Consider the following 27801-nt stretch of genomic DNA (forward strand, 5'->3'; position numbering starts at 1 on the left):
AATTCTGTCCTCTAAATGGCTCAATTTCCACCTTGTAGTACGATGGACGTAGGATAGGAGTGAAAAGCGCGTGTGGAATAACATAAGAGTCGAAAGATAAAGGGAGACTTCTTGAGGGATCCAGTTTTAGCTCATACCTTTTCGCAATTGTGATGGAAGAGCTTACAAAGTATATACAAGAGTACTTTAGAATATGTTATATGCTGACTACATCGTACTGGTGAGTGAGACCAAGGCAGCACTCCAAGAGAAATTAGATATCTGAAGAGGAGCATTGGAGAGTAAGGGGCTCAGAATTAGTATAACCAAGAGAGAATATTTGCATTGTCCTTTCAAGAAAAATATAATGGAGAACACAAGAATACAACTGGACAAAGTGGAAATTCATGTACTTGGGATCAATACTGCAGGAAAATATTGGGATCTAAAAAGATGTAAACAGCAGAATTAGCAGCAGTTGGGCAAAATGGAGAGAAGCAGCAGGAGTATTGTGCGACCGTATGGTACCAATACTCCTTAAAGGCAAAGTTTACGAAACACTAGTGAGACTTGCAATCTTACATGGAGCGCAATGTTGAACGACAAAGAAAAAAGAGAAATAGAAGTTCCATGTTATGCAGATGAAGAAGTTGTGGTGGATATGTGCAGTGACGCGGAAGGACATAATTACGAATGAAGTGATCTGGGGAACAAAAGAGATAAGACCAGTAGTAGAAAACTGCAAGAAAGTAGACTGAGGTAATTTGGGCATGTGAAAAGACCTTCAGAATATGTAGTTCATCAAGCGAGAGTTATGCCAGACAAAGAAGGGGGAGATTGTGTTGGTGCAATGTAGTGTCATAGTGAACAAGATAGAAACAGGTGGAGGACTGCGATCCAAAATGCCGACCCCATCATAGAAAAAGGTGATGAGTTAATGATGTCTACTTACGTAGTCCTGGGGGAGACTAACGCGAAATAAATGGAAAAGTGGTCCTTTGGTGTCACATCTGCCTCGAATCTGAGTCAGTGTGGAGACTGATAATCCTAACGTAAATGTTCCTAGTATTTGTATCTATTCAAAGTTTCCTTACAACTACCTTCAAGGGTCTTATTATTATTATTATTATTGGTAATATTGTGAATCCTCTGCTCTTGTGGCTTGTTCGAGAGTAGGGAGAATTTGTTTCTAAATTCAGTTCAAGATGCAATACGACCTGACTCCTAATATTTGGTTATATTTTTGAGGTACAGGAAGCCTGAAGGAAGCTTATCTTCTTTATCACTTTGTGCTGTTGAGGTTTCTGGAGATGATCCGTTCATGGGTTCTTCTTCCCGTACTTGGGTGATCTAGTTATTTGTGTTTGTGACGTTGTGAATTACATCTATGTTTTCCTGGGGAGGATGTAGAATGGGGGAAACTACCTGGGGCAGGAAGATTCTCTTCCGTCTGAAGGTGTGATTATTAAAGACTGGAGCTGTGATTACTAGAGATTAAACTCTTGTGTTGTTAGACGGAGTTTTTCCTGATTATACTGCGGTGGCGTTCGGAGACGATTGATGTATATATATTTATTTTTTATTTGTCGCCATTGCTTGTGTGGTTAGCGGTTGTGATTTGGAGGTTTTCATAGTACCTTTACGCGACGGAAGTTGTTGAGATGATACTAATAATGAATAATCTATATATATAAAAGAGAACGCACAAAATCCTTTGTCCGCTCATCACGCTAATACGGCTGAACCGATTTCTTTCATTTTGGGGGGGTTGTTAGGATTTGGACCCTAGATGGTTTTTATCATATCACTTTAATTTTCAATTACCAGTGTCTTGAGATAATTGACCAATCAGGTGTCAATACGTACAAAAAATCCTTTGTCCGCTCATCACGCTAATACGGCTGAAGCGATTTCTTTCATTTTTGGGGGGTTGTTAGGATGTGGACCCTAGATGGTTTTTATCATATCACTTTAATTTTCAATTACCAGTGTCTTGAGATAATTGACCATTCAGGTGTCCATACGTACAAATCCTTTGTTATTAGTTCATCATAGGTATAAAAATAAACGTATTTATATGCAACCCGCATGACCCTGTGACTCGGCGGGTTAACATAACTGACAGGCGCTATAAATCACTTGAAAGCGAAAAAGTAAAAATTATCTAAGTAACAAAGTTTATTGCGTTCCGGGGTGACCGCAGCGAAGCGGGGTGAACGTTGCTAGTAATGAATAATAATGAGTTAACATAGGAGATGGAACCTATTTATGAGACGCTGAATCGATTGCAAAAACACATCTTGATAGCATTTACCGTATTTCCTTTACGGAAATCAGTATTGAAATAGGAAGTAATAGTACATTTGAATCACTTCCGATTTTGATAGATTGTTGGAAGTGTCATATTAAAAAAAAAACTTGAGATGAGGATATCATTCAGTATCAGTTACAACTTAATAGGTGGCATAGTTAACGTATATAATCAATTATTTAAGTTTACAAACAATTCGTCGGGTTTTTCGAAAACGACACATGAGAGCTTACACTCACCCACATACAAGTAATTTTATTCAGCTCAATCACATCTATCAATTGATATGTGTCTCATTTTTGGACATTTTTCCTGTTATACACTAATAATTTTTCAGACTCGCCCAACCAAGTACATGGTAGGCATGCACCATTTAATTTCCATATTAATCGTTTATGTACCTGGTACTTAAGGAATGTACATTTCATGTTCCCAGCATGTGTCGCTAGGTAAGTACTCTTAGAAGAATTTTTGAAACTTGAAAGGTATCGTATCTGCTTTACTGGAATGTGAAGAACGTGAATAGTGCATACCTCATGTACCACGGCCCGGTCGAGCGTATGTTGCTTTACATTACGACACTCATTTGTCTCCGCCCACGCAGACGCAGTTAGTCAAGGAAAAATACGGTTTGAAAGAAGGTGGTACTTCATCGTGAGGTGTGTACTGATTGTATTTAATTCATATGTAATAAACTTCGAACATCGCCTACAAAATTTCTGTTTCTTCGAGGTAAGTTACGTATGGAAGTCCAACCACTATTGTTTTATATATTTGGTAATGTATGTACGTACGTGACGTGTTTTCATTTCACATGTTCTCCACACCACATATATGTTCAACTTTTGTATATTACAGTAGATGTTCACTACAAGAAAATATTAAATTATGAATAATGTAATGGATTATAATATACAGTAACTAGCCTGCGGTTTGGCTTTGCTCTAACCTTTGTAACAACTGGTAGAGTCGCTAATATTAAATTTCATACCTGCCTGTGTGCCAATTGCATATTGAACCTTAAGGAATTTTCAAAGTTAGGGTAGCAGTAAATATGTCAAGTACATATACGGTACGTGATATGCACACAGCAGGTACATTCCTCGATATGTTGTCAGGTACGTACTTTAGGGCGGAAGTAACCTTATTCCCTTCATGTGAATTTCACATGATTTCTCTATTCAAGTGCGTATCGTATATTCTAATGTCCCTCGAGGAACATTCTTTACACATGCCTAGCATGTACTTGTGTTTGGTGGGGAGTGTGTATAGAGCTTTCTAGGATTAGGACTAGAAATTGTATTTCTGAATATTACCGGTCTATGGTTTTTTAAAGCCCATCACGTGTGAGGGATGACGTCCCTCGGCGATCACACTAGCCGGGAAATTGGCGAAGGAAGAAAGGAAACATGCTGGGATCTTCATACTAGGTACCATCCCAGGTATTTGGGAATCAGGAAAGCCCAGGAAAACCTCACTCAAGATCAGTGGTTCTCAAACTTTTTTAACTGACGACACTTAACCTACGCCTACGATCGCGACACACTTGTTTGATATTTTTAAATAAAATCATATAAATTAAATAGTTAGTGTCGTACGCAGAGTTTTCATCAAGGGAAGTGCAAGCACTCAATCTCGTATCGTTTCAGGACATGCATGATTTTTTGTATATATCTTAACCTTATAATATCTTACTCAAGGGGGTTGAAACTCCCAAACCACCTTCACGCACGTAACTTACAATAATGTAAGATTATAAGTTTCTATAAAATAGCGACTTTAGCTAATACTGGGCATCCTTGCTACCGTTGGAGGCAGGCCCGTATCCACCGGGGGCTAGAGGGCGGTCCCCTAAAATTGTCATGGTAGGTTTGCAAATGGACTATAATATAGTGATGAAGTATAATATAGTTGGACCGGCCGCCCTAACTTCTACCCCCCTCCCCCTCCCTACAGTTTTGGGCTAGTTTACCGGCCTGGTTGGAAGCATTAACTGGTACAGCGTGTCTCAAAATTGATTCTGATTATTTCATTAAATTCTAAAAATTGGCGACACACCTTATGAGATTGTGCGATGCACCGGTGTGTCGTGACACAGCGTTTGAAACCACTGCTCAACATGTCCAGCCTGAAAAAAATTGTTTACACCTTTTCGACCAGCGTGTGTACAGAGCTTTTGTAAGAGGAAAAACTGTTTTATCTCTTTATATTTACATAGCCTTCCCTACTTCTTGCTAACTGCTCATTGCTTACTGAACATGTTTAAATAAAATGTGTGTTGATTTTGTGAATACATAACCAAACACATCTGATATTGACTTGCGAATCGCATCTGACAGACAAATAGCATGAAAAGAACTTCTGCTAGAGCTTTAGGGTATGTGAGGCCTTGTTGGAAATAACTAATGATAAATATTCATCTGCTTCTTCTTCTTCTTCTTTTCCTTGGAAAGCATAAGATGTTGCGGTAGGGTTTTCCTAACCACACGTGTCTCTCCCACTGCTTTCCCTAAACACTTTTCAAGGATATGATTTTCACATCGTGTCAAGAGGCGTGCAAACAGAAAAAGGAAATTGTTTTGGACGCAAAAAGTTCCACCCACCATATACATACACCATCAACTTAACTCCCCAATACAAGCGGAACTCTTAAGATTCTTTTCTGTTTTGATGTTTTATTTCTAACATAAAAGTCGCAATGCTCAGCATAAAATTTGCGAAAAGAAGTATGATTTATATACAGGGTGGCCCAAAAGTAGGTATACTGTCCCATACTGATTTGCTCACTTTATTTCATATAATTTCTTATTGGTATCAAACATGTGAATCTAGCTTGTTTATTATTTGTTCTTAACGTCTTTTTACTTACACCTTAAGTCCGGAAAAGTCGAAGCAAATTAATTTACAAGCCAGAATGTTATACTTCATCAATTCAGTGGCGTATACCTACTTTTGGACCACCCTGTGCAACTAAGTACAAAATGGACTGACATTGTTAATATAGAGTAGGTACTAATCATAGTTATAGGTACTATTCAACCAAACGTTATTTATTTATTTATATAGACTACTTATTTATTGAAGGGACATCTTGAAATGGGAATCATCAAGTTGAATGTGTCCTATTTTAACGAAGATTACATCGGTACAAAAATCCCATTCGTTCCAAATTCATCGAAATGTGTCAACGCAAGAAGAGGAATTGCGGCACGGTAGCTGAGTGGTAGAGAGTTCACCTCTAGTGGGTGGGATCCTGGTTCGAACTCATATCACGCCAAGTGGGCTTTGTGATAGACAAACACTATGCTGGTGGGTTTTCTCGGGGTTCTTCAGTTTCCTCCCATTTTATTCATTCCACCATTGAATTCGTTTCTCACATTACCGTCTCCAGTAGCCTAGCTAGCATAACGTAAAACTTGAAATATCTCATTTTCATTTGTCAAGAAGAGGGATATAATTCATTGTTACACCCTCTACAGAAAACTTTTTCCCCCTTGAATCGAAGATTGTACTCGGAGAAAAACACTCAACCCGCATTGCGTAACGAATAGACATTTACAGAATATGTGTTATTCTGTTGCAACAGCGTAATTGTGAGCAGAGCGGATTAAGGCTTTTGGGGCCCTGGAGGCGACTATTTCAAGGGAGCCCTATGTTATGAATAATTAAAGCGCTTAAATTTTCTTTGCTGCCTTCCACAGCCTCATAGGTTTATCGAAACATGTGAAAACTATGTTATAATAGTTTAATGTGCTCCAAGTTTACAATAATTAGTTTAATTACATTCATTATTAACAGTTAAATGTTCATAAATGCTCATGTGCTGCAGTGTAACACATAAATGCCAATTATAAGCCTAATGGTCATTAATTGCTGTAAAAGCACTAATAGAGTAAAGGAGATTTTGAAAACCTTCCAGATTTGCTCAAAGTAATGCCAGAGATATTTCAAAGGAATTGTCACAAGCTAATAATTTGGTTTGTAATAGAGGCCCAAAATAGCACACTCCCTCACAAAATACGTATTGTGAAGACGCTAGTGAAAGTAGATTTAACTGTAGCGATACTGCGAGCGTAGCGAGCGGGGAAAAAATTGGCATCGGTCTGAAGCCTATAATATAATTATTTGATTGCTATATTTTAGTATTAAAGAGAGGGATTTTTTGGGCCCCCCAGCTGGGCTCCATTGGCTCCGCCCTTAATCCGCTCTTGATTGTGAGTATTCTACTGAAACATCCGCTTGAATTAATGCTACCACATTTATGATATTTCGAACCGGGGCATTTTGGTGGGAGGTACTCTTTCCAAGCCGGCACACTTTGTTATGAAGCTTAGTTTGACGCCTTCTGGTGGTAAAATGTACCTAACCAACATAAGAATCATTTTCATTTTATTCTTATTGGAGAATGATGGTTAGGAAGGTAACAGATATCTTGGATTCGAAGGATACACGGTGTATATATAAGAACTGTATGTCGTGATGTGGCGCGCACTACTAATATTCAAGTATACTATAAATTAAGATTGAGTATACAATACCAAAAAAATATGTTTTTAGAATATTTCAATGAGGAAAGGGGACATAAAAAAGAAATGAAAAGATTACCACGACTGAAAACCTATAAATATGTAAGTTGGTGGATTATCAGGACAAGAGCATTCAAACCGGGACACACTGTAAACCGACAGATGACCAGGAAGAAACTTCAAGTATCCCGGTCAAAACAGGACGTGTGGTAGTGTCGGCGTTGTCAAATCATTCTTAGGCGGTTTCAAAGGAAGCGGGACGAGCATTGAAGGAACCCACACAAACATGAAAGCAATATTTCAACAAGTCGTTCTAGTCGAGGGTGATCTTCCGGTTGATCTGCTGGAAAAATAGCAATGTTGCTTTTTTTTTTTTTTTTAACCTTTTATACAGAAAGCGATGCACAAACTTAGTCAACACGTTGTTTCATCTTTATAATTTCATATTTGATACGTTGATACTTTGAAAAGACTACTTTAGCGATTTTTTATGTTAGTGAAACTATTATTATTATTGATATATATATATCGAAAATACTGTATATCCATTTTTAACATAAATTTAACCAGGGCCATCGCGTGGGCTGGGAGACCGGGCCAATTGCCCCCGGGACGAAAAATCAACACAATTCAAGGAATTCAGATTATGTTCGTAAATGATTTTTTTAAAATAATGTTATTTGAGATATTTTAATGATGATCAGGTTACGGCTAAGAAAAAAAGGAATTTATTTATTTCATAAGGACAACACAACAGACTATAGTGTAAGTTATTGTGTCATGCACATAATTATCTTACATAGACTATTATAAATACATTATTATACATACACAAATATAATTTGTTTAATTTTGCAGAAGTTATTGCCTGACAATTGTTTTTGAACTTGTTTTTCGGACATCTACTACATGAATTCTAATCATTTCGTTTTATGAAGCACACATTATCCACAGACAAGACTTATATGTTAGTTCTTGTTTTTCTACAATAGAATGTCCCAGCGTTTGCTGTCCTAGTCTTGTCTAATAATACTTCTGAAACTAATTCTGGACAGTCAATTTTACCGTTTAATAATTTATGTAAGAACAGCAAATCAAAATCCCATCACTTTTTGTCTAATGTTTGAAAACTAGAATTTGTTACTCAGTCTTCATAGGGGACATATTTTGGGTAGAAACCCTTCTTTATTTGTATGCAAGATTTAAAAAAATATATAACTGTATATTTTCTATTGCATCAGAGTATTTAGTGACATTTGATGTCCAAACAGTACAACAGTATTCTAATTTTGACCTCAAATATGAAAAATATAACCTTATAAATGTTGATTCTTTGTAGAAATGCTGTCTTATCCTATAAATCAAACCTAGGTTTCTATATACACTACTCATTATTGCGTCAACGTGTTGCGTAAAAGTTAATTTGCTATTAAATATAATTCCAAGATCTTTTATAGTATTTGGAAGGAAATGCCAAGGTAAAGTTAATTGGATTTCCTTTCCTCGTGAAAGATACAGATTCAGATTTGGACACATTCAGGACTAATTTCTTCTTATCACACCAACTTGAACTCCCTGTAGATCCTGTTGAAGTTTCACGCAGCCATCAATTAAACTTAACTTTGGAGTATAATTTGAGATCATCGGCTAAAAATAAGAACTTGAGAAGTTTTAATACACAGAGGAATATCATTAATAACAAGAAGAAACAATGGGGAACCTAGATTCGATCCCTGAGAGACTCCCGATAGAGTATTGAACTTGAAAATTACCGGTAATATAAAACTAAGTCTAGGATTATTCAAGAGTTTTCTTCTATTTTGAAATATTTGTATTGTTATTTCTATATTCTATGCTATTACAACGTTGATGTGTAAAGTTCAAAATAACAAAGAATATCATTCGATTTCAATAATTCAAAACCATGTTTCCATTAACTGTTATGTTTTAACTACTAAAGCCATTCACTTTTAACAATTGACATAATACTAACTTCTTTTGTCTTACATTATGACCTTATATTCCATATTTAAATCTAGGAGTACAGAATAAACTGTGGTTCTTTTTCATAACACACTGGGGGGGGGGGACTGGGAATTCTCGCCCCTGGTGCTTATAACCCACGTGACGGCCCTGAGTTTAACGATGGCAACAACGAGCCCCGTTGACACTATACTCGTGCCGTTTATAGCTTTCTTGAACTGTTATTTATTGATGCATTTAGGGTAAATTTTCTGCTTGAGCACAAAAGAAAGTAGGTTGGGGACGATTTGAACGTGGAGAGTATAACCCTTACTGTCCTCTCTAATGGAGAGATAGTTCCCAAGGAGTATCAGCATAATTCTTACGTGTAACAATATAATTATACTCTTCCTCTAAATGTAACATTGTAACCACTTTCCGGATCTGCCCTACCAACGAGGACTTTCAGAAGATCTAAACTTACCTGGTTAAGACATCAAAGAAGAATTCCAAACAGGGATTACAGAACTTTTCCCGGATCGCTCTCTGGTCTCAATAACAAGATGAGCATTAAGCACAGAGAGGTTCGGATGTCTCGTCTCGAAATCATCACGGACATCCAGATGATCGCTCAGACCACGACACACAAAAATATCAATCATACACGCAACAAAAACACATTAAATAGAATAATACTATGCTTATTTATTAAATGCACTATTTGTTATATATATATATATATAAGAAAAACAGAACACTGAACACTGATATGAGTATAGACACTTGTCTATTTCCACAAACAAAATTACACTTCACTTTCGCGAGATAATAGCCGTTTGTATCACGTATATAGATGAATGAAAGATTATATTTAGGGGTTTACCACATTTTCTCACACCACTAACAAGTGCACATGGGGATTAGCACTGTGAGTAACACTAAAGGTAATCCCACGACGTAAGTTTCTGGCTGCTGCGAGAAGAATCCGTAAAAAGTTTACGGTAGTATACAGCAGAACAAATACAGGTAGTCACAATGTATAATTAGGACATTGGTATGCCCGTTTACTAATTATACGCACAGGATAAGTGGACCCAGGACTTCACTAAATGGGGCTAGCCGCTGTACCAGTCCTTGAGCAGTCACTAGACGTGTACCCCTTTACTTAATTCTATGGCGAATTCAACGGACGTGTTGACTATAACGACACGCGGAGAAAAAACTCCTAGAGTTGAGGTGCTCCAGGTGTGACCTGAGTTGACCAACTGGTCAATTTTGTCAGTTCATTTTAAAGTGTAATCAGGTTAAAGCACCTGTATGCATATGCAAATTAGATATTGAAAGAATTTGTGTTAATTCACAGTTCACTGGCCACAATGTAGAGAAACACGATAACTGACCGTGAAAACGTGGAGATAAAAACGGAGTTGATTGAGTTGATTTTGAGTTTAACGTGTCTTTCAGCAGCGAGGGTATATGAGACGGGGACCTACTGATTAGCGTGGAATCCGAACCACATGAGTTCCCACCGGGAATCGAACCCGGCTCTCCCACGTCAAAGGCACGTACGCTAACCGCTTAGCCACGAAGGAGCTCGAGATAAAAACGAGACTGAGCGATATGGTTGGTGACGGTCAGTCGTTCAAACACCTGGTCTGTTCTGTCCTGCCGCCAGTATTTCCATAAATAATTGAAGAAAGCACTTAATTTAGTTCCAAATAACTATAGAATATAGTCGTTGCATATTAATGAGTGAAGAAGAAACACTGAGGATCCAAATAGTAGAAATACGATTTTCATATATATATAGTTCAGAAAATGAATGTGGTCTTTGTTACTCACTAAAATCTTCTCACCGCAAAATAACGTTTCACATATATGTACGGGTGAACGATAAAAGACTCTTTTGTCCTAATTCGTGGGAAAGAAATTGAATTATCAGCAGTTCCCATCGAAGAAAAGAAATTATTTGCGTCGCAAAAATAATATAAAGTATAAATTGAAGAATGATTTCTCTTTCCAAAATATACAGAGCGTCCACAAAAATTACTTAATAACCTGGTGACGGTTATAACATTGTTTCTTATTTTGCTCCAAATATAGATAACGTTTTATTATACAAGAATCTCTCTCTATATATATAAGATTTCGAATGACAGAGACATATTTTACCCGAAATTAAATTTGACTTAGTAACCGTAATTAAAGTTGATCCATGGTTGCGCAGAGAAAAAAAAATTACGTAGCGTACGTAAAATCATAGGTTACATGCGTATTTCCTGTAGTTTTTGGACTTAACGTACAACCGAACATAACATCCTGCAGAAAACGTGTGTTTTATTCTTACAAATGTTCCAAATGTTTCCGTACAAATGTTCCGAATGTTTCCGTACAAATGTTCCGAATAAATGTACTTTCCGTACGAAGGAAAGAACTATATAGGCAATAAGGATCTCACATACAGGTGGACTAGGATTTAAATTTCCGGAATAGGAAATTTCACTTTCTGGATTCCGGGAAGTAAAAATTCCGGAATTGGGCATCCCTAAGATGGACATATATATAACATATAACTGACATACTTATATAACACATGTATACGTATGTAATATAGGGAAGACTTTCAGATGTCAGACAATTTGCAGTGGCATGATGTAACATCTAAGCGGGAAAGGGCAGTACGTATGCTCCGTACAGATTTCCATAGTAAACATATGGATTCCGTATATTTGTACAATATACCGCTGTCCAGATAATGAATTTTTCTCAATGTGCGCAATTTCAAGTACGGTGTAGTAGAAATCATATCAATTGTATGAAGTACACGCAGAAAATGCAAGAATTGAAGTGACTAGTTTTGTTTCTTACATTCATACCGTGTACGCTACAAGAGACGGGTGATTAATTAAAGTGACTGATTATGACAGAATTACATAATCGGAATGAGAATGCACAAGACAAGGGCAAAGCTCCGAGAGAGTTCAGGAACAAGATGTTATTCACTCCAGAAATACATGACCTGTGATCGAGCCAGGGACCGTATGTATCAGAGGGAGGCATTCTACCTCTGTGCCACCATACTCTGAACTTCAACTTAGAGATATTACAATGTAACAATACTACAGTTCCCTTTTCTCTCTTACCTTTCGGTAACAAACGGGATATACGCACCTGATATTTTTACAGTCAGTGCATACTTACCTTAAATTTGTAATACAGGGTGGCCATTAATTATGTACCGTATATGATGTTTGACTGATTATAGTATTTGTAATTCTGGATAAAAAGTTTCGATATGGCAACATTGTGCAGCCTGAGATTGGGGGTAACGGTCACGGACAGCAAGATGGACCAATGCGACAATATGTCATACCAGTGCGACAGTGAACATTCCCGAACAGCTGGATCGGTCGACGTAGATTTTCGGAGTGGCCAGCTCGATCTCCCGATTTACTACCAGCTGACTTTTTTTTACCTTATGAGGTGTTTTAAAAGACAAAGTGTATCAATATGACATACGTAATTTGGACGAACTACGGGAAGCCATCACAGAAGAGTTCCACAGGATACCAGTAGGGATCGCTGTCAAGCTGATTGTGACAACGTTGCTCTTCGTGTCCAGGAGCATTGGAATTTTAATGGTGCATTGGTGGACCATACCATGGAGAACAGATTTTTTTTTTTTTTTTTTTTTGTACGGAAAGATATGAGAGGTGTGTGTTTATGTTCAACTTACGTTGCTAGTTTCTTTATCGCAGTCTTTGAAACATCAGATACATAATATTTGACTACTCTATACAATAAAATGAGCGTGTGCGGGGCGGGTGTGCGCAATGTTTTCAAAAGAGAGAACATATACAGGGTGCTTATGTGCAATATTTACAGAACAAGGGTATTCGAGGGTCGGAATGCACAATATTTTTAGACGGTCGAGCGTATATCTACCAAAATTTCAAGTATTACATCACTGAAGACTGTATTTTTTAAATCATTATTTCGCATTACTTAGAGCAGAAGAAAGAAATGGAAAGGTCCATCCCCTAGATTCCCTTCCATTTGAGAACTCCCTCGAGGCTATTTGGATAGCGTACACGACTCTTGCGCGGGAAATCCGAGTTCGATTCACGGCGGGGGCTCATGTGGTTCGGATCGCATCTCATATTAAGTTTTAGGTCCATGTCTTATATAGCCTTGCTGCTGAGAAAAACGCTAAACTCAACCCACATCAGGATATCCTTCCCATTCCACAACTCAGTGATGAGCTGCTTTGTACAGGGTGATTTTTTAAAACTCACAGATTTCTAACTAAAGTCCCATTTTCATGCAATTTGTGGCAAATGATCATGGAAAGATGGGAGATTTATGAAACTATGATTACTGGTTTAATTTCATCCGGGGTGATATCGGTTAGGCCTCAAAGAAAAACAGCAAATATTCGCCAGTGTACCTTACAATTGGAATGAGGCATGGTGCAGTGTGGAGATTTCAGTTTTCTTCGTTAAATGGCAACCTCGTCAAGGTCAATAAAAAACAGAAAAATGGGCCGTTATATTGTTAATTATGCTGTGCAGTGCTGTGCTACTGTATGAATATGATCAGGACATAGTGAGAATAGTGTGCTCTTTAGAGCACCATGAGTTTTTCATTAAAAGTATTTGGAGAACAGAATCTGTTGTTGCTACGCAAAGGGCATTTAGAAACAAATTTGACTCATGTTCTGCCCAGGATATGAACATAATATGGTCGCTAGTGAGTAAATTGGAAGAAACAGGATCGCTTCTAAGTGAGACAGGGAAGGATCGGACCCCACAGGCGGGTCTTGTGGAAGATGTCAGTCAATTATCAACTCCTTAGGTCGCCCAAGAAATCTCTTCGTCTTTTGTCACAAGAAACCGGCTACAGCTATTCAACATATGATTTGTAGGTGCTGTGTGCTATTACTAACACTTAATTTGTATTCTCACTAAACACTTACTTTGTGTTCCGCAATTTCGCTTCAAAATACCAAAACCTCATTCCAATTGTGAGGTACACTGGCGAATATTTTCTGTTTTTCTTAAGGCGTGGTCGTTATTACCCTGAATGAATTTAAATAAGTAAATATAGTCTCATAAATCTCCTATCCTTCCTTGATCATTTGTCACAAACCGCATGAAAATCGGACTTTAGTTAGAAATTCTAGACCCAAATGAAATCTGTGAGTTTTTTTAAAAAATCTCCCTGTATAAGCCTGTAAATTTTGCATTTTCTTTATTCCTATTTTTGACCACAGAAAAACCTCAAACTTAAAAATTAAGTTTATTCATATGGTTCTTCCAAGTATGCAGAAACCTCAAATTCTTCAGACTCTTGTATTGCTAGTGCTAGTATCTCGTCTGAGGGTATTGAATATACTGTAATGTTATCCTCATCTGTGTATTCCTTGTCTGACTTCGATAATAACAAACTTGATAAAATAACTAGAACAACCTGTAACGAAAATACGCAAATAAGAATAGTTAGAGAAAAAGTAAAATAAAGTATAATAGAATAATAAAAAGAAAAAATAGTTAGAGAAAAACAAACTCTGTACTTGTTCCAAAAACAGACTGGAGTGCTCAGCAAATCAGGAAACGGTGGTTGTGTAAAAGTGCATAAAATCAAGAATACACAGTTGCAAGTAACTCTCTTTTACAAGTTCAAACTGAGACATTCTGCATATCAAGTTACAAAAACGTCAACAATGCATTTGGATCCGGAGAAGAGTTGAGTTGAGTTTATTTTGAGTTTAACGTCCCTTTCAGCAACGAGACTATATGAGACATGGACCTAAGCACATGAGCTCCCACCGGGAATTGAACCCAGGTCTCCCATGCCAAAGGCGCATATGCTAACCGCTTGGGTCCAGAGAAGAGAAAATCACCATACGGCTGTTTGTGAAATTTCGTGCCGGCGACACAACACTGAAAAATTAGCATCGCGGCCATCAACCAACAGCATGTTCTGATCAGCTCCTTTATTAACACCGTGCCAGTAAATACTCGGAAAACTGTTTTTGCAGTTATAGACGAGTTAGACATACACTATACCACTGTTCGTGCAATGGGTAAAGTGAAAAAGTTGGACCCAGAAGTATCACATAACTTGACACCGACCATCGTCTGAGTGTGAAGTTATCTGCATGTATGGAGTAACCACGAAGGTTTCCTGCTTCAGATTATTACTTCTTGTTAACAAATAGCAGTGCCACAGTTACATCACGTGAAAGAGTTTGATTTTGCTTTTGGTAAACCAAACTCCTTAACAAGCCAAAATTTTACCAAGCCTATGTTTAAATACAGCATTTTACCCCAGAGGCCTAATCACTGCGAAATTAAAATACCGCTAATTTTGTAGTAATTATGTGATATCTTCAAATAGATAAAAGATAATCGAAATATAGAACAAAAGCGCGCTAGACAATATTATTTTGCATGAGGTACCATTATGACGAGTCGCTTAGCTTTCAGTTTGCAGCCATTTATAAACGCGAGAAAATCAATGCCGATTTCTCAATGGCTAGAAATCGAAACCAGATAAGGGAGTCGTGATAACGGTACCTGATGCAAAATAATATTGTCTATCGAGCTCTTGTTCCACTTTTCGATTATCTGTTATCTATTTGAAGATATCACATAATTACTGTAAAATTAGCGGTATTTTAATTTCGTCATGACGGAGCCTCTTAAAGACGAATTAATATTTGAGAATAGAAAATGTTGTATTTAGATTTGTCGGATAGAAAGTAATTTCGTTTCATTGTAGCATTATTTTCCTTGGACATATTAGTACTTTTTCATCCTGAGTATTATATTAACCCCCTAATCTCAGCAGGAGTGCAGGTAGTTTATCAAGCAAGGGTGATACCCATAATTTCTCCCATAGGAATACATGGAGAACTGAATTTTGATTTCCGTCTTGCGATCAACTGGAGTAATCACATCCATCAAACGAATTCTTGGTGTCAGGAATCACTTCCAAAACGTTGCCGCTGTTGTTTTAAAACACCCTGTATATGTGATTGCACTCATAGTTTTAAAGGCCCAAAAGGAACTTAGTTTTGTTTCAATTACTTCCGTTTATGGATAACAGCTAATAACTTTTTAAAGAGAAGTAGATGGCAAGGATTTGTTTGAAGAAGAACTTACTTATTCCCTTAAAAAGCGAAGGGAATTATAAATTTATAGATTTACTTTTAGAAAAGAAGAAGTAGAATGGGTTTCTCTTTACTTCGAAAATTACTGCTACAACTAAATATGAGAGAATGAATTACCTGGAATAATGTTAAACAGAAACCAACAATCATGAAGACCTGAGCCCGTATTGCTGAATTCTCCTTTATTTTTTCCCAGCATCCTTTATGGAACATCGTATTGCCAGATGCACAAGAATGTGGAATAGTTTTCCAGTCACTTGGTCCATCCACTCCACAACAATTGTACTAAAAGTAAAAGTAAACATAAGCCAAATCTTCACTACACTATAAAAAATATATCAAAAGTCACTATTTACAAGATTTCGGGGACATTCGATTCCTTCCCTTTCAAAAAAACATTATGATGAAGAGGGTTGTTCAAATAAACAAAAATCGATATCTTCTTCCATCCATCCATTATCGATTTATTTTTTGTAAAATTGATCGAACTTTCTTCCAGTATGCAGTAAAGGCGGTGTCTAGAAGCAGGAACAAAACATTGAAATGAATGTGAAGTCCACAGTGTAATGATAAAAGACAATGAATACTTTAATGATAACCGAGAATCAATAATGTTCCCACAAATTGGTGAGAAACCATCAAAACTAAATTTATCCACATTCTAGTTCTGTAGTAAGCTTGTGCTTCCTGTTCCCCATTATTTTACTATAAATAAAAAAAATGCACTACAGTATTTACTAAAACAGTTTAGTTATTACTGTAGTTGATTCGTTCACGACTGAGCCTTTTTCCAATGCCGTTTACTGAAGTTGTCCGAGACAAAGGGCATCTCCAGTGACTCCCTACTTTCTTGACCGGTGAGTACCAGGGTCGATATGGGTATGTAGAGAACCAGTAGGATCTGTAGGTCACGAATGCCTTGGTTTCGATGTCGCAAATTGAGGTGTATTCGAACAGGAGTCGAAAAACCGATCGACGGTCCCGGCAGTGTTGTAGTCACTGGCGTGTCTTCCCGTTCTCCCCATACCCACAATGCCCGAGGGGCCCATCAGTCACCGGAGATACACGCCCAACAAGTAAACTATCCGTGCTTCTGGGCCGGTTCTCATCACTTCTTGTGACGATCCTGCTGGATTTCTGTGGTTTCATGGGTAGTGTGCAGCATAGAATTACGCAACATAGTCAGGGGATGAGGATAAATCCAAAGATCACCGGAAGCATCTCCAGTGGCGCAAGGTGACCCGAGAAGTGATTACAACCTGTGATTACAAGCTACTCCTGTTCGAATACACCTCACTTTACGACATCGAAACCAACTTATTCGTGACATACAGATCCTACCGGTTCTCTACATATCCATATCGACCCTGGTACTCACTGGTCAAGAAAATAGGGAGTCAACAATGCATTGAGTGGAGATGCCCTTTCGGTTGAAGAGAATAATCCCGTTTCCATAGACAACTTTTATTAAAGACTGATCTATGTTCGCAAAGACATCTGTTAGAGCCTAAATGAAATCTTTAAGTTTTACGTCCCACGGTTATGCCGGTTAGGCTAAAGGAGACGGTGATTATGAGAGATGTGTGAAATGGTGGAATGAAGAAAGTGGGAGGAAACGGGAGAACCCCGAGAAAACCCACGAGCACGTTGTTTGTCCACCACAAAGTTCACTTGGCGGGGGCTGGGATCGAACCCGGGACCCCAAGCACCAGAGGTGAACGCTCTACCACTGAGCCACCGCGCCCCCCTGTTAGAGCCTAACACTCAACGTTGGACTCAATAGGTTCCTCCAGCTTAGATTAGCCCATGCCCGCAACTTAATGCAATAAGTGTTGTATACTTGTCAGGAATGGCACTAAGTAGAAGAGGAGACACCTATGAAGCTCAACTGCACATGTTGTAACCTCCTATTGTACTCCTACCAGAAGTCGGGAGAGTATTGAGTTGTTGAGTTGAGTTGAGTTTAACGTCCCGTTCAGCAGCGAGGCTATATGAGACGTGGACCTACTGATTAACGTGGAATCCGAACTACATGAGCTCCCGCCGAGAATCGAACCCGGGTCTCCCACGCCAAAGGCGCGTACGCTCACCGCTTAGCCACAAAGGAGCTCTCGGGAGAGTATTTTACAAATATATAATCTTATACTATAGAGATACGACAGTGCAATGTAAGATTGCATAATCTTAATCTCAACATATCTTACAACTAAATACTTAGGCACATATGATCACTCAGGGGCCTGAAATACGCCATAAAAATTTCGTTATTAATACGCAAATTTGTATTTGTACATACAGAGATACGTTGTCAAAACTGTACAATTCCATCAATCTGCCTGCAATCCTTTTGGAATGGGCTACAAATTTTCCAGCAACCCTCTCTGTGTGATAATTTTAAAAAGTCATCGATACCTAACCGATCTCTGTATGTCATTCAACGAGACTGTACATCTAAACATCTCTGCAACGTACATATATTAGATTCCTACTCTTTAGATGTTTCCGGAACTGCGTGTTCCAAACAGATGACGTTGAAGAATGGATATGCGAAACATCTTGTGCATGTTCCAAAATGAAGTGGAGTCTTGTTCAGACAACTGGGCTGCTATTCAAGATTGTATTACTGAAGTAGGGAAAATTCTTGCAGAACTAAGGATACATGAAGAAGTTTTTCATGATATTTTACCGTCTTGAAATGAATACAAGTCAAGACAAAATGAGAGCATGAAACATTTCGAACAGAAGATAACTGACATGAAATGAAAATTCACCTTTTATGTTACCCTGCCAGATTCAAATTTCTCGATAGAGATTTTTTTTTTCGCTTAAAAATTCTCCTTGCACAGTGAGAACAAAATCAAACTGCGCATTATTAAATGAATACCGGTACTTACTTTAAAGATATATTAAAGGAGTGATTCATCCCCAAACATTAATAGTATCGTATCTTTTGGTGAATGTTGATATATCGTTTAATTAATTCTGATAGTGCGTAACCATCGATATCGGCTTAATCTAAATTTTTATGTAGTGTCTCGGTATTTTAGTCTAGAAATATGGGAGTGTTATTTATGTAGAGTGAATAATACAGGGTGCCCAAAAAATCCGCTTACCTCTGAAAATAAGTAACATAAACCATTAAACGTGCGTAAATAACTACACAGAAAGAACTGAATGACGTGAACAACAATGCTTTCGAGAAGTTTTATTGAGATACAAAACATGAATTGTTCAAGGGATCAATTTGTCGACAGTCATTTTCATGACAAAAGAATAATACGCAGCCAACTTCTGTGCGACATTTTGTGGAGCATTGCAGCTGTAACTTGAGTGAAAGCTTGTTTCAGAGCTTCTGTTAGTGAGGCAGTGGTACCGTAACGACGCCCATAGCGGATTATCATAGGTGGTGAGCTCTGGGCTTCGTGATGGCTAAACAAGTGGTATGGGCTGATCCGGACTACCATAACAAATCCAACGCCTAAGAAAATCTTTCGTAAGATATTCCCGTACGGCGAGGGCATAATAGGCAGGAGCCCCATCATGCTGATACCAATACGTCCCTTTGATTCCGTGCTTCTCCAAGAGAGGAACAAACCAGCTCTGTAAAATGTCCAGGTATTAACGTGTAACGGAATATTGTGGCCACCCTGTAGTTTACTGAGTAATATTTTGTATTTGCTACAAAAATAAGCAGACAAATTAATATATTATCCCTTAATTTCTTCAAAATTCTGAAAACCTTAAAAAGAATCTCGACTGGATTGACTAGAACTTTTAAATTTACCTTTTGGTGCAAATCGTCCCACTTCTTTCTTAAAGATACATCCTTATTTGACCTACGAATTTCCTCTCGTAATTTTTCTTTATAACTTCGCATTGATATAAAATTTCTCTGCGTTACAACAATTGATACGATGGCTCCTCCTTCCAAAATCAATGACAAAATCTGGAAACATATAAACTGAAACAAAATAGAAAACGTATGTTTAACATTTACCAAATCACTTGCAAAAGAATATCTTTGTGTTTCCGGTTTGATCATGTACTGTACAGCAAGCTTATATACACATTATGAAGCTTTTCCTACGGACTATTTTGCTAAATAGATTTACAGTTATTCTTAAATATACCATATCCCTAACAGCACAAGATGTGCTAGGCATGTGCCATTTAGGTGTTCCAACTACATTTTAGGTACTCGACACTTGGCACATATGATATTCATGTGCTATTTATGTGCTTCAGCTACCTAAAGTTTTAGGTGCTTGTTACACCTAATTGATATTTGCGACTATGTACAGCGGGGGACACTTCTGGATGGTACAGCCATATGGAGATTTACGGCAAGAGTGCTCCACCACTTGAGTCCAAAGTATTTGCCGGGAAGTATTGCAACCGAATTAACTTAAAAAGAAGGCGGGTGGCATAATCGCCAGGCACTGAAAATTCCCGTACACTTGGGTGAAATTCCCACTACCGTCTACAGCATCATTTTTCCAAAATGAGATGAATCTTAGACGTTTAGTTCTTATGCCAAACATACTACTTGATATTTGTCCTATTCGTGAAGATAAAGTGCAACAACAAATGAAAGCCCAATCCTGTTGCTGTTGGGATGAACTCTCTTTAAGTCGTTTGATCTGAAATGACTTTACAGAACCTAAATAAATATTCTGTCACTTCAGGAGGGGGGGTAGGAAGAGCGAATGCTCCCCTCCTACAGTATAAAAACATATACTTTTAATCAAATGCTTAGCGAGAATGAGCCCATTGGTATAGCGCTTTTATGATTTGAAATCTTGCTCCCAAGCCATCTTTTCTCATAACTGACAACATAGGAGAACGGGAGATGCAAATATGATGAAGGAGAAATACACTCACATGTGCAAATTCAGAATTGGAGACAAAATGTTCGGATAGCATCCATATTTTGTCGAAAATTTTGATTTTGTAAGTAGACATGTAAAAGCTCACCCGAACTTGAGAGCATCCCATTACCAGTTGTTGAATTCAAGTGGAGAACTCAGTTGAGAGCATCAGATGATTAGGGAGGGAGAGAAACATCTTAAGATATGGGGAACGAACAATGGATAAAAATACCAACTGGCCTCAACCGGACTCGAACCCTAAACCCCATGATTACCATGCCACGCCTTTGCTCACTCATCCACGGAGCCACACGGAGTGCGAGACGGTCATACGTCAGGAAAAGCGTTCGTTACGACCAGTGATTTATTTGTAGAGGAAAGCTAGGGAAATTCTCCGTCTCTAGTTTTTCTTTCCTTGGCAATAACTTAATTACTGTTGTCCCAGCCTGAGAAGAATATTTTCCACCTCTCTAGAAAATTTCCTAACAATTTGCATACATTTTAAGCAACACAAAACATTTATTCATCGCTGTTCTGCATAATTATACTTACACAAAGGAATTATTTCCAATTCTATGAATTCCCGTACCAAGTAAACAGAAGTACTGAGTATGAAATTCTATATCTCGCGAATAGTTTTGCAGAAAATACCTAAACTAAATTTTCTATTGGGAACAGGGAGAAGCACACACGCGGGGCTTAGGAAGCAGATTGCGCCCATAAGATTTGTTTTGGTCAGTAAGGGACATAAATTTACATTCAAATGGCAAATTCACACGTTTAATTATGCTATAATTTTACTTTTGGTTTTACTTAAACTTTTTCCCGGGGTGAACCCCGGACACATCCCAAATGAACATTTAGCCAGCGGTCCTCCTGAATTCAAATCCTGGCTACGCCCCTGCTACCAAGTGATATATTCTCTGTCACATAAGAAAATTCATGTTTTCCGTGGGATACTATCTTTTTCCCATTACTATTAGAATGAAATCGCTACACATTCCTTGCTACCGTATCGCGATTTAATTAAATGTTTTAAAAGTTTTTAATGCTCAATCCCTAACCAAATTGATAACTGCATGATCTATCTGTTTGCAGTTCACTTAAAACACTATAGAAATATCGTAAAACTTAATTAAAGGAAAAACAGTTCTTTCACAGCGTGAAGCTTACGATTATTGCCATATACTTATAGCTTAGATGTTTCGTGTAGCGTCTTCCGTAGCTCATTGGATCCGAGCAGAATTCCCATTTTCGCGACCCGGGTTCGAATCTTCGTCTACTTTCTTTTAATTTTTATTTTATTATTGATCAGGTAGGACTCCAGTAGAAAGAAACATATGGTTACAGTTCAAGGTGTGATTCGATATTCTGCAAGTATTTATTTATTTTTTTCTTGTCAAGCGAAAAAATGAAGTAGAATTTTAGATGCGTAAAACTTCTAGATTTGATTGTTAATAAGAACTATGAATATGATTACAGCTCAAAATAAATTGAATTCTCTTCAATTGTAGTCCATAATTAGCTATGGTCAAAGAAATGGATTTAAGCTGTTTTGTGTGTGATCAGCACATTGACTTCGATCATCCCTATTTCTGGAACTAAATATCACTATTTTTTTTTTTTCGTTTATATATAAAATTCTCATCCTTAAGTCCTTAACAAAACAAAGATTATTGTTCAAACTGTCACTATGGGATTACATTTCATTATATAAAGAAATGAAATTAACTATATATATATATATATATATATATATATACATATATATATATATATATATATATATATATATATATATATATATATATATATATATACTTAAAAATATCGAAAATAATATGACAAATATTATGAACAATTTTATAATAGAATTAAGCAATGTTTTATAATACACTAAATTGAATGAAATACAGGATATTTGAAGTTAGCAATAATATTGCCAGTAGATTCTGAAATACAAGTTTCTTGAACAGATAGGGACACTTCACCTTGAAATATACACCTTGAATTTGATCCTCGATAGAATCTGAAATATGTTAAGAACTTTAAACCTTGAATAACGCAACACAAGTTTGAATCCCGTGTTGTAATTGTGTCGTTACAAACTCACTCTTTTTATATAAATCAACCAATCTAAAGCCGGATCTTTGTTCAAAAAGTATTTTATCCTTTGCGTATATTTCAGGGAGAACATTTAACGTCAACTTTTATTAGCAAATGTAGCAACTGATCAAATTGAATAATGCTAAAAATAGCCTACTTCGCTTGCTAGAACTTATGTTTGGCAGAAGTTTATACATCAAATCTTTTTTTTTTTTTTTTTTTTTTTTTTTTTTTTTGGTGTCTTAGGTTTCTGAATACTTCGGAAGATTTTAACAGAATCCTTGTAATTATACATTTATGTTTGCTCTGTTTGATATGAAAAAAAATACTTCTTATGAAGAAAATGGTCTGCAGAGCTCTTTGTAGAATGTCTGTTATTAGTTGTAGTAGTTGCTTTTACTTTAGCGTCCCATTCAGCAGCGAGGCTATATGAGACATGGACTTATAGCTAAACGTGGGATCCGAAACCATAGGCTTCTACTGAGAATCGAGCTCCGTTTTTAGAAAGAAAATCTAACCACAGTCAGTTCCTACCCGTTGGGGTTAGAACATACCCTATTATTATACTGGTATTTGGAAGCAGTGATAATTGGTTACGGATTTCGCAATCACACTCGTGTCCCGGCATGACCGGAACAGACCTGAAGACGACGACACGTCGTCATACGCACGATGAATTTGTATGATACTGTTAAATATTAAAGTTAATACATCATTTTTATATCAATAAATAACTTAAATAAAAAAGACAGTAACAATGCTATTAACGTATATCTACATAGTATATAAATTTAAAATACTTTGTCTATAATAGCGAAAAATGGCTGAACCGTTTGAAATGAATTTTATTGACATAGTTAACCTCTAGCTTGGACTAGGTTGTTGAGATCTTGCTCGGGAGAGTACTCCCGGTAGTAGTAACTAAATACACGATTCTGATTGGTTGGCGTTATCCGTATCTTGCTACGTAGCCTGTATCTATGTATATAACAGAAATCATATGCTTGTTGCTATCGGTCCTCGTGGTCGTGTGCGCTAGCATTGTAGGCTAGTAACAAGAATTGCTTTTGGCGTGAGTTCAAATCCGGCCGAAGGAAATTTTTCTATTTTTTAAATCGTTCATAACACTTTTTTTCAATAAAATATGATGAAAAAAGTACTCAAAAAGGAGATTTGCTTACATTTTGGGAGATAAGTAGTAGTGGTAGTAGTAGAAGTAGTAGTAGTACAGAAGCGAAGATATATATATATATAACTTTCCATGAAATCATGAAAATAAAAAAAATGACTTCCAACTCTATTCAGAAGGTAGGTATATTGGCACGTGTCGAACCGAGTTGTTTGCTACGCGACGTTATGCCTTCAGGCAAACTTCTGGCTATCGACTAGGTAAGTCTTAAGGGCCACCATGCAGAAAGAAAGAAAGAAAAATGTATGCTTATTTCATGGGGATAATAGTCTATCTGCTCCTTGACATTAAGTGTTTGAAACCAATGCTGTTATGAATAACCATTTTTCTAATTTCCTTAGGAGACTAAAGAGAAACGTTAATTCTCCTATATATGAAAGAAAAATATAGTATCTCATATATCACACAGATAACGAAATAAAATAGCATATTTATCTATGCCTTGGCATTAAGTGCTTTAAAATTGTTCAGAATATTTTTCCTTATTCCCATAATAAAAAGAAAAAATGAGAATTGTTAATTTCCATAGAAGAAGAAAGAAAAATATATTTATATTTATTAAACAAAAAGAATAAAATAAAATATATTTAAAATATATTAAAATAAAATATGACTAAACTAAGTAAAACGTTTACTCTGAATAGTCTCTGCAAGTAATTTGTAGAAAATTGTCAGAAATAATGCATAAACTATATTAGTTGTCAATTAAAAGTGTAGCAAGTGATAGTTCTAAACTCAAGTAGAATATTCACTCTGCTTCATTTAAATAATAGACATTTTACAAAAATAATGATCTTTTGGCTGTATCGTAAATATTTTAGTAAATAAATAAATAAAATACATATTTATAATTTAATCATCGCAACTGGATAGCTGATTCTGTGGGTGAAGATAATGAATATTACTACAAACTGTTACAATGGTGGGGGCCGCAGTGGCCCAGTGGAAGCCGATGGGTGTAGCTAAGCAGCCTGTAGTGTTGTCAACGGCTTGAGCGGCTCGGCTCACGACTCAGTCACCTCAACATACCGAGCCGGTTCGAAATCCATAAAAGTGATTAGATGCTAATACAATATGAAGTATATGTTCTATAAGCCTTTCCCACAATTCTTCCCACAATTCTACTGCTTGGGGCTGAAATCAGTCAATACTGAACTAACTAACTAACTATATGGCCTATGGAACCCGGAGGTTCAATGCCGCGCTCACAAAAGCTCTCCACTGACTTCTATCCTTAGCTAACTGGATCCAGTTTCTACTTTGTATTCCTATCTCTGAGAGATCCATCTTAATATTATCCTCCCATCTGCGCCTAGGTCTTCCTAATGGTCGTTTTCCTATGGGTCTACCAGTCAAGACTTTGAAAGCGTTTCTACTTTCTTCCATTCTAGCTACATGACCTGCCCACCTAAGCCTCCTAGACTTGACAACCCTAACAATGTTGGGTAAACCGTATAAACTATGTAGTTCCTCGTTATGAAGCTTCCGCCATTCCCCATTCTCGTTCCTCTTGGGTCCGAATATTCTTCTCAGGATCCTGTTCTCAAATACTTTCAGTCTATGTTCTTCCCTCAGAGTAGGCGACCATGTTTCGCAACCATACAGAACAACAGGCATGATTATTGTTTTATATATTTTAAGCTTCAAATTCCTCGACAGAATTCGCGACGACAAGAGATTTTGAACCGAATAGTAACACGAATTCCCTGCTTTTAGTCGACATTTAATTTCTTCGTGAATATGATTTTCGTCTGTTAATATTGATCCTAAATATTTGAAAGTATCCACTTTATCAAAAGCATTATTTAATATTTTAACGCCTCCACAATTTGCCGTATTACGGTCCCGACGCACTTCCATGTATTTAGTTTTCTCTGCATTTACTTCTAAACCCATGTCCCTGCAAGCGTTTAATAAGATCTCTGCATTTATTTCTACTGTTCTCCTATCATCCCCTATTAAATTTACATCATCAGCATATGCCATAACCTGGTGAATGCCGTTCAACTCTAGGCCCTGGTTGCTATCTTTGATTTTCCTTATGGCGTATTCCAGCACAAAGTTAAATAATGATGGCGACAACGCATCTCCTTGTTTCAGGCCATTTTCGACGTGGAAGCTCGTGGACAAAAATTTTCCTACCCGGACTTTACTTTGGGATTCACTTAAACATAGCTTAATTAATCTAATTAGCTTTCTCGGTATTCCAAGTTCTGTAAGAACGTTGTATAATGTTTCTCTCCTAACCGAGTCGTAAGCCTTTCTAAAATCAATAAATAGTTGATGTACCGGGATATTGTAGTCCCACTTCTTTTCGAGTATTTGGCGAATGGTAAATATTTGGTCGATAGTTGATCGATTTCGTCTAAATCCGCACTGATAATCTCCAATAATTTCATCTGCGTATGGGGTCAATCTTGCTAACAGAATATTTGAAAGGATTTTATAGGATGTTGACAGAAGAGAAATACTGAGGTCGTCCCTGGCTGAAAACTGTTCCGCGAAGACATCTTTAAACAAATCCCATTTTTATGGAACATAGTGAAATTGATCAAAGACAAGCGCTACAATTCGACTCAACTTACATTTGTGTGTATGTGCGGCCGTTTGCCTGTTCCACAACTATCTTTTATTGTTTTGGATTCATTTTAATGAAAATTGGCTTATGGTTTCAACTAATAATCCTATTGTTTGGGATTTAACTCTATCAAGAATAAGGGGTGAAAGCAGTGATTTATTTGTGGATTTTTTTAGAAAGGGGGAATATTTATGCAAGATTATATTCCATATAACAGATCAACTTTAAAATGGGGTTGGAACTACGTTATTTTTAAACCTATCTACTTTGAAATTATGGTAATAGTTGACAGGAGACCTCAAGTTCATAATTTTTTAAACTTTTTTAAAAACAATTTTATGGTAAATACGGATAGGTACGTTAGATAAGATTTGGTTAGATAGTTTAGATTGCATGTGCTAGTTACAGTACTACTTTTTGTCCTACTGCTGAGGACAAGTGTAGAACATCCAGTAAAAGCCCTATAGTTGCATTACAATCTGCACACCTTGTCATAACAAGTGTCACACTCTTACGTAAAACGGTTTTGCTATGACAAGTAATTGTTTAGTCTGTTCTAATTTGGTCCGTAAAGACCAAATTCCCCGCCCGAACAATAAATACAACAAAAGGTAAGAGTTTACTTTGGGCAGAACAGTGATAGGTGCACATATACTTGAGCCTAATTTTATTAAATAGAAGGGGAAAGACGCTACTAAATGTCATTGCTCATTATCATAAATAAGTTTTAGTATCATTTTGCTCCTTGTACTTAATAAAATTAGATTCAGGGGTATGTGCACCTATCAATGTTCTGCTGAAAGTAAACTTTTGGCCAACAAAACATACTGGCATTAAAATGAATCCAGAATTGAACAAAGAAAGGGCCAAGCTGAAGCATGATTTACGGCATGTTATCTAACACTGTCTTTAGAAATTAACAATACTTTCACACCGTACCTCACTTTAGAATAGTGTAGCAATACGAGGTTGTTTTACATCGGATACCGTCTTTTCCCCAGTTGGTTTGTTGGTATTAGCATGATGTCATGATGTCCATTATTTTATCCAGCTGATGGCATACTTTTCTGCATTGAACGAGGTAATATCTGGTCCATTAACGTTTATG

The 27801-nt window shown here is 37.0% G+C and overlaps 1 protein-coding gene across 1 annotated transcript in view; it reads right to left on the reverse strand.

Annotated features, from left to right (window-relative positions):
• Positions 1-14076: 14076 nt before the first annotated feature.
• LOC145661443 (leukocyte surface antigen CD53-like) overlaps positions 14077-27801 on the reverse strand; it is a 99335-nt gene continuing 85610 nt past the window's right edge. Inside the window, exons 3-5 of the mRNA XM_081726751.1 lie at positions 19737-19913; positions 16070-16237; positions 14077-14247 (exon numbers count right to left, since the gene is read on the reverse strand). Coding sequence (XP_081582877.1) covers positions 14077-14247; positions 16070-16237; positions 19737-19913 — 516 coding nt within the window. The remainder of the gene's footprint in view (positions 14248-16069; positions 16238-19736; positions 19914-27801) is intronic.

This window comes from Thermobia domestica, chromosome 10 (assembly GCF_964235325.1).
Source record: "Thermobia domestica chromosome 10, izTheDome1.hap1.1, whole genome shotgun sequence".
Lineage (NCBI taxonomy): Eukaryota > Metazoa > Arthropoda > Insecta > Zygentoma > Lepismatidae > Thermobia > Thermobia domestica.